Source organism: Erigeron canadensis, chromosome 1, assembly GCF_010389155.1.
Source record: "Erigeron canadensis isolate Cc75 chromosome 1, C_canadensis_v1, whole genome shotgun sequence".
In the NCBI taxonomy this organism is placed as follows: domain Eukaryota; kingdom Viridiplantae; phylum Streptophyta; class Magnoliopsida; order Asterales; family Asteraceae; genus Erigeron; species Erigeron canadensis.
The window spans coordinates 45,638,727-45,653,494 of NC_057761.1; the positions used below are offsets into that span (position 1 = coordinate 45,638,727).

The 14,768-nt window shown below is 33.0% G+C and overlaps 1 protein-coding gene across 1 annotated transcript; it reads right to left on the reverse strand.

The window, feature by feature from the left end:
• Positions 1-1,757: 1,757 nt before the first annotated feature.
• LOC122593472 (probable ADP-ribosylation factor GTPase-activating protein AGD9) lies at positions 1,758-4,878 on the reverse strand. Its single transcript, XM_043765889.1, has 7 exons — positions 4,810-4,878; positions 4,542-4,660; positions 3,845-4,244; positions 3,150-3,407; positions 2,804-2,926; positions 2,347-2,451; positions 1,758-1,987 (listed from the first exon to the last, which is right to left on the reverse strand). Exons 1-7 carry the CDS (start codon positions 4,876-4,878, stop codon positions 1,880-1,882), a joined length of 1,182 nt encoding a protein of 393 aa, XP_043621824.1. The 3' UTR covers positions 1,758-1,879.
• Positions 4,879-14,768: the final 9,890 nt, after the last annotated feature.

Here is a 14,768-nt window from a genome sequence, read left to right on the forward strand (position 1 = left end):
TTTAACTTTTGACATATAATATTTTTAGGCATTTGTTGTTGACTTTAACAAACATTTAACCAATCACCATTCTTTTTATTTTGGGCAGACGAAAAGAAACACAAAGACATACAAACATTTATATCTTCATCTAGATACATATGTTTTCTATCTTCAATTTCAACCACACAACAAGTCGTATCATCGCAAAAGCTTCTTCAGCACCATTTTAGTTAATAAGAATAATAATACAATTGTATATAAATGAGGTTTGGAAATTAGAACCATACCTTTAAAAAGTCCGCACCATTTCAACAAGTTGGCAGTGCATCATATTCAACATTTGAATCTTCCGATTGGAGTAGTCGTGGTCGGGAACCAGTGCATCATCGACACCAAACCGTAACCTTTTTTCTATCAGAAGAAGATGCCAGCAAACCTCACCATGACCAACTGAAGAAACCCACCACCACCTCCACCGTTTATAGTTAGAAGATTTCCCACCGATGACTGGAAAAAGAAACCAAAAATCACAAAATAAAATCCTCACTTTTAAATATCAGTTCATGATGGTGGTGAATATGGGATAGTGGGTATGTTAAATGATGTCTTTTTTGGTTTTCTTTTTATTTTTTGTTTGATCCAAGTTTAATGGATAGGAGATAGATATATACTTTGTGTATATGATTTTAGTGTGAGTTTAAAATGATTAGAATTTGGGATCTGGTATATCAATTTGGTGGGTTTTGGTGGGTGGAGTAAAAAGAGAGAATATTACGAAAAGAATGGGGGTTAAATTTGGTGGGTTTTCCTTAGTATGTATGTATGTGGAGTTTGGTTGATAGGATTTATTGATCAGTGAGATCACTTGTTACGAATTTAACAAAATTATAAAATATTTAGTTAGAGTTTGCTAGTGATTGAGGATTGAGAAAAAAAACATGAAAAAAATAAAGAGAGAGAAGCAGGAAGTAGATGAAGATTGGTAAGAGAGAGAAGGAAAAAGATGAAAAAGTGATAAGGAAATGCTCACTATGACGTGAATGGACCCAAATACCCCCACGTGCATTGCACATGAGCTATTTAACGGCCAAATTTGACAGAAGTTAGTGTGAAGGGCTTCCGGCAACGAAAACGAAAAAGACCAGGACCAGTTGCAATGAAAAAAAGCACAAGGATCAAAATGCGAATATGACAAACCACATGGACCATTTGTGACATTTTCTTTTTATTTTAATTGTTAAGTGACTGAATGTATAAATAATATTTTTATGTATTAACTTAGAAAATAGTTAATTTACGATTATTTTTGTTTATTAAGTAAAATAAAAAAATCTAAAATTTAACTGAATGCATTAAATTTATAATTATTAATTCTGTTAAGTTAAAAAAAAAACCACGACCTGAATTGTTCGTTTTCATATTAAACCAAATCAAAGGTCAATATGTCGAAATCCATATATAAACCGATCTACACAAATAAGCCTTCCTTTTTTCATACGGTTCAATTGGTTATGGTTTCATGGTTTTTACTTCCGATTCCGAATATGGGTTGTTTTCGTGTTTTTTTACCTCCGAACCCGAATATTGGTTATTATTTGGGTTTAGTGTAGAGTTCTTCTGAATACAAAAAAACATAAAAAATAAAAAAATAAAAATTCAAATATATTCTTACATATTCAAGGGAACAAAACAAAATTGCAACAGATAAAATTATACAAAACATTAAGGCTAAAGCATAAGCATACCATTCAAGACACAGAAGAAAATTTCCTGGCTATAAAGGCATTTTGAAACCTTATTTGCATATAACCAAAACCTTCCCTCTTTACACATGGCTCCCTACGCGACATCTATTTCGAAATTTGGTAATTACAAGATTAAGACTACTTTACGTTAATCACAGGATTCTGTCTTGGATATTATTCATTAAAGTCGACGCAAAGGAGCTAAGCTTCTTCCCTGTTTCTCCGGCAATATTCTTTAGAGATGAAATATCTTGTCGTGCCTATTAAAACCACACGAATCACATTATAAATCTTAGCAGCTATGCAATGAGTGAGTGCAGTTTTTTCCGTACATAGGTGGTTAAACTAGGAGGTTCAACGGGTTGGAACCAGTCATTTTGGTTTAGCCACAAAAACATTTTTACCTTATCACAATTCACAAACAGATGTTATATGATTATAGATATTATCACTCGACAACTATAATTCAATTTGGGCTACTTTTAACCCAGTCAACAAATTTGAGCCATTTCCCTTTAGCTGAACTTCTGAATGTTACCCGTTTAACCCATAAGCATGAAAATGAGGATCAAGATCAACTAGCGTTCGGACCAATTTTCACCTAAAGCACAAAGTGTACCTGAAACGAAAGCCGGTTAATAAGGTCACTAGCATTGAGATCAACATTATAATTTGGTGATTCATGATGACCAAAAAGATCAGCACTTGAGATGGCTGCTGACCCCTACAACACACCAAAATTTATCGGTTTCAGTAGCGTGAATCACCCAATCAAGTATAAACATGCACAACAAAACTACTTTACGTCCAGAAACAAAAGTGCCATGATTATCTTAGGATGTAAGTAACATAAAGTCGTTGTCGAGTGTCTTTAGGTAGTCCAAGTACATGTAATATCAAAACATGCCTTTTTTATTGCAATTCATACAAAAAATTCGATCCAATGCTTTCTTTAGAAAAACTATTAACTTAATCTTTAGTTGAGTTGCAAGAAGAGATCAAAGCCTGCAGCTTACAAGCTAAGATAATGACACGAGAACTGAAATGAAAAATCCCAGTAATTTGTAAAGACATACCGAGAACCTTTGCAGAGCAAGTTGACTATCAACATTAATTCTATTCTGATCTCCAAAAAACTGTACAGAGGATATAGATTTAGCATTCGAGAACTTCTTCCTTGCCTCATCAGTTTCTGAAACCTGAAAACAAACCAAGTACCATGTTGCAGACTAATGTCAATCATAAGGCTATAAGGCAATAAGACACTACTATATGAATGTGGATTAAGTGGCAACTGCGAAAGAATGCAGAAGTATGTTGGTTAAGAGAATGGTATGAACAACTACAACTGTGCATGTCTCAAAATGCATACCAGATCATATCACATCCTCTTAACTCTAACATGTATATGGACTTTCATACCTGGATTTTCATTGAGCTACTTTTTCTCATAAAACCATTGTCCATTCCATAATCTCCAAAAAAACTGGTTGTCTTAGGGGGTGTGACATGACTGATTGAACTCACGCCTTCAGGGCCTGTCTCTGCATCTTGAAAAGTATCTACATATTCAAAACGAGAGCTGTGAGGTGTTACAGTTGATTGCTGTATACTACTTGCTGATGTGGACACTTGTGCAACTGGGTCTTCGGGCTTCTGGTCATACAAGCTTTCATTTTTCTGTTTGTCAGTAATGAAGACTAATTGATCAATGTGCACAAAGAGATAAGTTTGTACAAGACTTGCATTACGTGATTGACACGAAAAAACAAAAAAATTGCAGTAACACTAAACACTTCAATTAGGAATTTAGGATTACTAAAATAACTTAAATTAGAGGAGGCAACGTGGCCAGTTCTATAGGTTGGATAATAGGTCTGAACAAGTTGAGGATGATCCCCATAACTCTCTTGCTCATATTTCAAAAAAACAACAAAGTCACTCACTCAACAACTCTCAAATAGTCTTTGTGGGAAGTTCAACCCATTTGACCCCCTCCCCTTCTAAGTAACTTTATTGAGTGGACCTGTTTGACCCGTTTGAGATAAAATTCAACCCAAGCCAACTTATCAATAAGCAAATGTATTGAGGTAATGGAATGGCGAAAGGGAATCTACCTTGGCACTAAGCTTTTTTGCACCAAGCCCCCCAGGCTTCCCAGTTCTTTTTGCACCCTGAGGTTTCTTAACCGAAGTTGCAATAGTTTTTGGAGGAGGTTTCTTTGGAGCTGATACATTGGTGTCATTATTCACCGATGAGCTTTCTTTGGGGGATTCGTGGGGTGTAAAGCTAGGAGAACCGGTAGGAGATGATGGCACGCTTACTTGTTCAGAATTTTTTGCAACTTCTTTTGCTAGTAGATGTTTGTATAACTGAGCTGCCCTTGAGGTGTACTTGGCATCGATCTTCCCTCCATCAGTCCACCCGTGTTGCTTGAAAAAGATCTGGGCACGATTATTACCCCCAAAACTCATCATCTTTAGTTGCTCAGGAGTCCATGAATCTAAATTGGTCGACCTACATAACTTAACAAGATGATCAGCTACAAAAACAATTCACTGACACTGGATCTAAGTTTAATAGAACTTGATGCAAAAAAAAAAAAAAGAAAGAAAAGATGCAGCTTGATTTTATTGAAAAAACATTAATTGAACTTCAATAAACATTATAGTACATGAGTAATTTATTGATGGAAAAGCAAATTTCATATATATATATATATATATATATATATTTCTACAACATGAGCATCAAACTATATATCAAATTAATTTCCGTAACGTAATTAAGTAAGTAAGAACAATTAATACTTACCTAACAAAGCTTATATGAACACCAAGGCTACGATGTGTAGCCGAACAATCCAAACACAAGAACACACCGTACGTAACTGACGCCCACGTTGGATTCTTGGCGTTACAATCAAAACATATCTGATCCAATTAATTAAAAAGATTTAAAAAAAAAAAACAGCAATAATAATAACACATTCATGAAAACTAACTTTATTTATATATATATGCATGCATATTGAATTGATCAAACAGCTAGCTAGCATGCAAATACAAAACAAAAACCAAACCTTGTTCTCTGATCTGGATTTGAGCTTCCAGAAAATGGTGTTTTTATCGGTGAATTGATCAGAAGCCATTATTTGTATTATTTAATATATCAATCAATCAAATCGATCTTTTTGACATGCAGAAAGATCGATTAGAAAGAAACCTCCTTCAGAAAGGAAAACAATGACACAAGACCAAACACAAACGTACAAACAAAATGAGATCCGTATACAAGAGAAATACATGTTACACCGCTAAATATATACATATAAATTAATGTTAATTTATTTCTTTATTATTATTATTATTATTATTATTATTATATTATTATTATTATTATTATTATTATTATTATTATTATTATTATTATTATTATTTCCAAACATCCAAAGTTTGGACTTTGGATGTATATATGTTTAACTTATTATTATTCGACATGTTTCCCTGAAATATACAATACAGACATATATATAGAAATTATACAAAGATGATAATTTCTGCATGTCTAAGTTAACTTTTCAACACTTTACCCTTAATCGATTATTAAGCTCTAAGTATAAGAAGCTTAATTGCTCGGAAAACGTGTGTCATTTACACAATTAATTGTCTATCACGTACGTACTCTACCACACGTACTATCCAAATTTGATGTTACTAAAATAGCGTCAAAAATATCTAGAGGGTATGTTTGGGTAAATTGATTAAGATCGGGGTTTTGGAACGACAGTCTCCAACGATACCAAATTTTGAGCAAAACATACATTATATAACTGTAGTTTAAATTTGTGGTACAAGCTAGTGTAATTAAAGAGACATCTTAACGAGCTGAGTGTAGAAAAACTCTTGTATGTAAATGTTATTAATGTCGTGAATCATGTCCAATATCAATAGCCCAATACCCGGCCCACTAAGATGAATCTGGGCCAAATTAGGTGGGCAACATCAATCCCAACAAACGATATACCAGTATACCACCATTTTGAATTTTTCTAAGTGACACATCTCTCGACACTACAAGAATATTACTAACATTTAGCAAGGAATATCATTAGCAAGGACACCATATCCTTACTAAAGCCTGCTAAAAGACAAAAGAAGTAGGTTTAGTTGATTTTTTGGTTTGACCAAACATTTAGCAAGGACTATGTCCTCACAACATGATTTTTAATTTTTTTAATAATTTAATGTTGTTGACTCTAAGTTAAAACAGATGTAAAAAGTGGGCCCAAATCTACAGCAAGGACACTATATGTCTTTACTTTAATTACAAGAACACAAATACGTATATATATATTTATTATTTATATATATAAATGTGTTTCAAAATTATTAATTTCCACCAAATATGAAAAAAATACCCCGGTAACATTTAGAGGGGACATTGTCCTTACTATTTGTTTTTATTTACTTGAAATTAACCCTAAAACATATATATTTATTATTTAGTCTATATATTTGTTTCAAAATTTTCAATACCCACCAAATATGAAAAATTTACCTGGGTCACCTTTAGAGAGGACATTGTCCTTGCCGTATGTAATATGTATTTTTTTTTCTTAACAAAATTCATTTCAGTGCATGCGAATTTTTAATTCCCCCAAAAACTAAAAAATTCCTAGGTCACCTATTGTGAGAACATCGTCCTTGCTACATGTATTATAACTATTATTATGTTGTGGTGTATTTAAATTTAATTTCAAATTCTTTAAACGTAAAAAAAAATGTAATAAACCTTGCAATAGTGTATGTATGAGTAAAAGTGAGTTTGTCATACAATCAACTTGTAAAAAAACACTTCGCATATAATTTTTTTTTTTTTTGTGCAGAACAGGGGTTCAATTTTTTATTTTGTTAATATACCATGAAATGAATCAACATTTGATATTAAATAGCGAAATGTCATATTTATTTTTATATCTAGGGTAAATTGATCTATTTTTGGCTTGATGTTTATATAATCGGTCACTAGGATTCAATAAGTTTTGGGCGACAATCACTAATTAGTCTATACTAATTTGGTTTGTTGAACCAATAATGTTCATCTTTTTTATATACGAGCCAAATGAGTCGTGTGTGTTCATTTTTCACCCGAATGGGCTTATTGGGCCCAAAATATTATTTGGTATCCCAAATGAATGATTGAGAAACATATTGGGCTCATTAGGCTCAATTATTAGATAAACATTATACGAGAGTCACTTCATGTCACTTTTGATTAATCAAATTTTGCAATCACTTATAGGCTAATCCCTGATAATCCTTTAGTACATACGATCAGATTTTGTAAATCTCATCCGATCAACTACAATAAAGATTTACAAGATAATGTTTCCACTCCAACTGATGTGGAACCAACTCCAAATCCGATCTCCAATATCTACATATTGCATTTACTTGTTCAAAAGCTTTTTGTACAATGTTCGTTTAATCCTTGGGCCTATTGGGCCAAATAAGTTTCCCAATCATTCAATTTTGCCTACTGGGCTAAAAAATGTTCATCATTTGTATAAATGGGCCAAATGAGTTTTGTGTGTTAATTGTTTACTCGGATGAGCCTATTGGGCCCTAAACGTTATTTGGTATCCCAAATGAATGATTGAGAAACATATTGGGCTCATTAGGCCCGATTATTAGATTAACACTATAAACGAAGCTTTTGAAAAATACGAGAGTCAATTCATGTCACTTTTAATTAATCAAACTTTGCAATCAATAATAGGCCGATCCTTGATAATCCTTTAGTACCTCCGATCAGATTTTGTAAATCAAATCTGATCAACTATAATAAAGATTCACAAGATAATGTTTCCATTCCCACTAATGCGGAACCAACTCCAAATCCAATCTCCAATATCCACATATTGCATTTACTTGTTCAAAACCTTCTTGTATAGTGTTCGTTTAATCATTGGGCTTATTAGGCCTAATATGTTTCTCAATCATTAAATTGTGCCTATTGAGCTATAAAATATTTATCATTTGTATAAATGGGCCAAATGAGTTGTGTGTGTTCATTTTTTTTTTACCCGAATGAGCTTATTGGGCCCTATATATTATTTGTTATCCCATACTGAATGACTAACAAACATATTGGGCGCATCGTGGACAGGTGGTGACGGTGGCAAATATTGTAGATTATAGATGTAAAATGGAGAAGTGTAGTTATTTTAAAAGTTATTAGGAGATGTTATAAATTAAATTTATTAAGGTTATTACAGGTTTGTCAAGTAAATATTAAAAGTATTTCAGATGAAAATGTTTAAAATAGTGAATAAAAAGAAAGAGTCTTTTAGGGTTAACAACTACTTAGTTAAAAAAAGAAAGAAACAAATGTTTTATACTATATTTTGATAAAGACATCTATAAATATATACTTGAACAATGTGTGATGGTGGATATTTCTTAAAACTTTTAAATTTTGGGTATATCATATTCAAGAATAAAGTTTGTAAACTATAATTAGAACATGAAGCAAGTGGATACAATAATTTTTTAAAATGTTTATAATATCACATAATAAATATTTGTTATATGCATTTTGTTTTATACCGTTAATGTGTTAAGATTTATTTAATAAACAATACTTAATTATCAGTATATAGTGGATACAATAATTTTTTAAATAATGATCATTGTAACATCTTTTATCTAAATGTGTCAGTATTTGATATTATGAAAGAATAGCATGTCATTTGTTATATTTGTTCATCCGCGTATTACGCGTGTTAATAATGTAGTTTTAAATACAATACAGTAAAATTTACATTTGTGCCTAGCAAAAAACAAAAAAAGCTCACGAAATGATAAGGCAGCAAAAATATTTTTTTAGAAAAAAACATGTTTACCTTTTGAGATTTGATTAGATTTTACTATGTGTAAAAATCATTAACCTATTTCTCCAAATGTTTTCCCCAAAATTTTGTTTCCCCCCGTTTCCTCTTCAAAGTTCCCGCTTAAACCCCCAAATATTTTAAATCTAAATCTATATACCCCTTAATCCCAATAATTCATCCCATTTATCCTTCAATTAAATAAAAAACTTTTCCATCTTTCTTCTATTTCAATTTCATATCTCTGTTACTCTTTTATCTTTCTCAATTCTCATGCTTTATATCTATCTTTTATGTAGTTACATAAATCAAGGCGCTATTTGAGACAAAAGGAAAAAAGAAACATTCAAGTATTCAACCCTATCTGTAAAGGGTAACATTCTGCTCCTACCTCTCTTTTATTTCTAACAACCTTTTTTTGTTCATATATCTTTTATGTAGGACTAACTTTTTTTGGTATTGTTCTTTGTTAGATCTTAAGGTTTCAAAAACACTCCATGTGATTTCTCGTCGGGAAAAACACCGAACCTCTTAAGCAATAACCGCTGGCCACCGGAAAACCAACCCGTTCCTTTGTTAGAAACCACCGTCCCTGCTGGTTGGAATAAGCCCACTCTGCCGGAAAAGACCACTGTCACCTATAAACTTTGTAATTGCTTTTATATTTCACTGATTTTAAGAGTTGTAATTGTTTTTATCTTTCATTGATTTTAAGAATTCATCTAGTAAACTTTTTGACACCTCATAATCATGTTTACAAACTTGATTTTACAGGTTGAAGATGTGATTTAGAAGCAGGGGAAGATTTTCACAAGCTAAAATTGGTTGTGTTGTTGATTTCAAAGTCACTTTTAGAGTTTCCAAGTTGTTTAATGTGTTTGTACTTTTACTATTTTGTAATTTCAATTTTTCTTCCAGTTTTTATTCGTAGTCTAAACTCCTAATATGTGGTTTGATTTGTGGTTGGTACATTTTGTTCTATTATTGTTAGTATATACATTTGATGATATCAATGGTATTGTAGTTTGATGACATTGTCATCGTCTTTGTTGTTTGATAAGCAGTGGAAATATAAACCAGATGATCTAAAATCCGGAAAATTCGGGCTGAACCGTATATAGACCAAAAAGTGCAACAAAATTATAACAAGAAGAAAGTCCTTTCTGAAGATTTTAGCAACGACATTAGAAAAAATAATAATAAAAAAATATTTTACATATAGCAAGGACTTTGTCATTGCTGTTAATTTCGTATTTATTGTAGCTTTATACGCTTATAATACAATTATATATTTATACATGTATAATTATATATGATATATAGTTTTAGAATTATTTATCGAAATTCTATAGCAAGGACTTTGTCCTTGCTATAAGAAATTATTATCATTTTTTAAAGTCATAGTTGTCCTTGCTAAAACCGTTGACCGTCCTTGCTAGAAACATCTAGCCACGACTCATCGCCCACGACCTATCAGTGAGGACAAGTCCTTGCTGTAGACATTTAGCAAGGACAATGTGACATTTATCAAGGACTTTTGTCCTTGCTAAAAGTGATTTTTCTTGTAGTGCGACCTTCTTTTTTGGGAGTAATGAATCCCTCCCATATTATCATGTCAAAAGGAAGTCCGTCCTTTGTTTTCTCGTTTCCCAGTTTCCTTTTAAAATCATATTAGACGGTTAGTAATGTGTTATGAATATATATATATATATATATATATATATATATATATATATATATATATATAGAGAGTAAAGTTATTTTGAGAACCTTTTTTTTGCGAGAACCTTTGAGAACTTTTCAAATCACCCAACAGATGATTGTTCTTTACATGAAAATTGTTTTTTGATTGTTTTCTGAATAACTTATGTCTAATTTTGAAGTTTATAATTGTGTAGGAGCATGAATTATTATCCGTTATACAATTAGTTTATGCAAGTCGATCACATGTAATCATAGCAATATTTGTGCACATGTGATCAAGGATCCAAATTTCCACATAATTGTATAACGGATGATAATCCATGCCTCCACACAATTATAAACTTCAAAATTACACATAAGTTGTTCGGAAAACAATAAAAAAACAATTTTCATTCCCGAGAAGCCTAACCTTTAAACTAGACAAAAGAAATTAAAAATAAAATTACCTAACCTCGGGTTGCCTCCCGGGAAGCGCTAATTTTTGTTCGAGTCATTAGCTAGACTCATTCCCCAAATTTATCATGGTACACTTAAAATGTCGGGCGGTTTACGCGAATAAGGTGAAAAATATGTGAATCTTATCTTAATCATTACCCAGACCATTTCTTTCACCTTATAAAAATTCACTTTTAAGATGTCAAAATTAGTTGTTTCTTTTTTACAATCCATCTTAAAAAGCCAACCTTTCATACGAAAATACAAAATTTTCAAACTTTTGTCATGGCACGGAATATTCAAGTAATTCATATCAAGGCTTATAACCGTCCATTCAAAAGAATCGGGAGCTAAAGGATCCGGAGCTAGTTTAAAGAATAAGAAATAATGCATGAAATTACTACTAGCCCTTAAATTAACCAATTCAATGCTTCCAAAACTATTTAAAGCATAAGAGGTTAGAAAGCTCCCTGAATAACCATGCTTGGGTTGCAAATCATCTTGACTAGTGCCATGATCTTCCTTATCTGACTCTTTCTTTCGTGCCATGATCTTCATTATAGATGTGCTCAGCTTTCGCACTCCTACAAACAAATGAAAAGAAAACATTTTAGTATATAATAAATCAATTAAATTCGAATGCTTACCTGAATGAGTGGGAATTAAATTCTCTTCGGCTCTTTTTGGTAGGATCACAGACTCCCCCACACTTGAAGTGTTGGGTGGTCTAAACTTGAAAAGTGAGAAACCCTCAAGCAAGACATTGGTTTTCTCCCAAATTTCGTCTCCCATATCTCCATTATTAGCTTCAATGACGAGTGAGAAATTCCTTATGGTGGATACAAGCTTGCTTCCCATGGTCGGGGTAGTCACCATCTCTTCATCCCATATGATTTCAAGCTCTTCTTCCCATTCAGCTTCATCCCAAACGATTTCACTTTGTTTTCCCAATTCCACATCAATACGATCACTTCCATGCTCATTGCTCGACTCGTGCGGTTCCTTCCTATCCTTCAAAACAGGGTTAGTAGTACCTGGAACACAAATAGAAATAGAAATCACCTCACCAGAAAGTGAAGTAAAATATTCCTCATAAACAATGTCATTAAAATCCTCAGCGCTCATGGAAGGTATCTCGTGTGTCTCAAAATCATGCTCCTCATCCACGTTATCCTCATGCTCATCGATAATGGGTAATAACTCATGTGATTTAGATGGCGGCATTTGATGATCTTCCCATGTTTCGTCTTCTTCCGGTTGAGCATATTTTTCCATATAGTCAAACATCTCATCCGGATTCATCGAGAAGAATTCGTCACCAAGTATTTCCCTTGTTTCTTCTTCCAACCCACGACAATATACCAAAACTAATTGACGAATGGTAAGCCCGTACATTCCAAACTTTTCAACTATTTTTCTTATCCTTAACCAAGCTTCCTCGTAAGTTTCATCAGCAAACTGCTCAAAGTTCCGAAGCTCATCAGGATATTCTTCTTCCGAATCATAAACTTGATATGCCATTCGTGATGTCAATCCTGCAAAACAGACACTAGCACAACCCGTGAAAAGCACCGATGGAAGAAAATTTAAACTAAACAAAAATAAAACAAAAAACAAAAATTAAAATAAAACTAATCCAAGAAAGCAAGTAACTCTCTTGCACGTGAGTACAAAAAAGGATCAACTACGAAATCTCGAACTTAAGCTCTTAAATTAGTCCCCGGCAGCGGCGCCAAAAACTTGATGTGTGATAATCTAGTTAAATTAAAATCCTTAAAAATACTCCGAATCGAATACCACACACAATCGGGCAGTGGACCCGTTCGTATGCAATATAAATTAAAGTAAGTAAAGGTTCATTTCACGGAGACTACAAAGAGCTAGCGAGTTTTAAGTAGTTAAAAAGAGTTTGGTTTTTTAAAGACACCACGTCATCTTTGTTTTTATATTAAAACGTTAGTTGATTGAAAGAGTTAGAAATTCCAAAGAATTTATCGAAAAGAAAATTGTTTTAAATCACATAGGATGGGAAGATCATCCACTTTGACTCCATGATACACATTATTTAGGTTGCATATAATTGAAGAACCAATTCAAATATGTTGATTTATAACCGAGAACTAAACAAAGACTCACCCCGTACCTGTCAAGTTCGTTACTTTATTCAATTCCCTTAATTAACTAATTCCATTACTAAGACCGGTACCCCAAGATGCCTTTCATAACTTTCCTAGTCAACTAATTGTTTTGGTTATTTAGATAACAATTGTGTCTATTGATTGTACCCAACCATTAACTCGTTAACTCTTATTAACTATTAATTACTTTCTACCGTACCCGTCATAGAAACAATCGCTTCTAACCAAGCAATCAAAATAACTTTTACATAGCCTAGTTACCACTAAGATCATGCAAAAACTATCCGCAATTAAGAGTTAAATAACAAAGAATTAATAAGCTAAGATTACGACACAACGTTAAATCAAATCAACTTGAATTCAAAAGATTATGCAACCGTTATTCAATGTATCACTTCATCTCAGTGGATGACGAATTATTTAGCTACTCATAATCATAAACAAAGCACAAAGGGTAAAAGTATAAGAGAACATATTGTACCAATGGGTAGAAAACAAGTAAACGCTAAGAAAATCGATAACCGAATGCCTTGAAGCTCACGAACAACCCTTGGATCTTGATGGACGAAAAAGCTGTTGAGAATAGCCCCAAAGAACCCTAAAATCTACTAGAGGTGATTTTATATCGAATGGGAGGGTTATGGTCTTGTATTTATAGTGAAAAATCAAAAACCCTTCAGCCGACCTATTTTATGCGCCGCACAAACCATCCATGCGCCGCACAAAACCTCAAATTTCCATATTTCAGACTTTCCATGCCCGCTATGCGCCACATGCTCTCGGTGTGCGTCACACAGACACAATTGCCAAATTCCCTGTCCAAAATCTCACTTTTCTGTGCGCTGCATGCCCATTGTGTGCGCCGCATATGCTTCCAGATTTTGCAAAACTTGTCTTTTTCAACTCGTCTTCACTCGTACTTGTCCAAGAATCATCCTAATGCATCTTTTATCCTTCCAAATGCTATTTCTAACCAATGTACCTGTTCTAAGACTGAAATCACTAACAATACCATCAAAGCATCGAATATACATATAATTTGCACATAATTAAGCTTAAAACGACTTAAAAACGATATGGAAATATGCATATAAATGGACATATCATCTACCTAACGGGCTGCGCCCTTAGCCGTTATTCCTCCGCCATGGACTGACGGGCTTCGTCCTTGGCTACCATGGCTCTGCCATGGATTGACGGGCTCCGCCCTTGACCTTCATTGTTGTGTACATATGTTCATTTACTAATTTACATGTGAAAACAATAATCTTACACATCTGTAGGATGAACCTACACATGTGTAGGATGATCGCGATGGGAGAAAAAAAACGAAAATTAAAAAGTCGTCAAAATTATATCGAATTGTATCTCTAATGAAAGAGGACGAATTTTTAAGACTACTCATGATTTTTATTTCGTTTAACGATTTACGGTTTGTGAGATAAAGCATTTTAAATGATTTGGGTGAATTTTCTTATTTAATGGAAGAGAAAGAAAATATACGAAAATGAGTAGTCCAGAATTGTTCTCGCGTTCTTTTTTATTTGTATGTTCTCAAATAACCCTTCCTATATATATATATATATATTTCACTAGCATATATGCATATAATATTGCGGTGGTGGCAGTTCGATAAAGATTAACACATGAAACTTATAAGTTTTTGATGTTAAATCTTGCTTAGATCAGTACTTACTAAAGAGCTTATTGAAGTTGCACGTGTGTGAATCCCGTAGGTATGGTTGCACTTTGTGCTAGAAAAAGTGCAGTTTTCGAAAAATCATAGATAAAAGTACTATAGCTCCATTTTGAAAGTTTAATATATAGTAGTAAGCTATGTGCGCGAGTCTAATTCCCAGAATTTTGGTTTCA

Excerpts from the sequence above, each read along its gene's own strand:
- LOC122593472 (XM_043765889.1), bottom strand. The coding sequence starts at position 4,878 with ATGGCTTCTGATCAATTCACCGATAAAAACACCATTTTCTGGAAGCTC. Across the intron at positions 3,408-3,844 it reads CAAAAAAGCTTAGTGCCAAG|AAAAATGAAAGCTTGTATGA; the intron begins GTAGATTCCCTT and ends ACTGACAAACAG. Across the intron at positions 2,927-3,149 it reads GTAGCTCAATGAAAATCCAG|GTTTCAGAAACTGATGAGGC; the intron begins GTATGAAAGTCC and ends GTTTGTTTTCAG.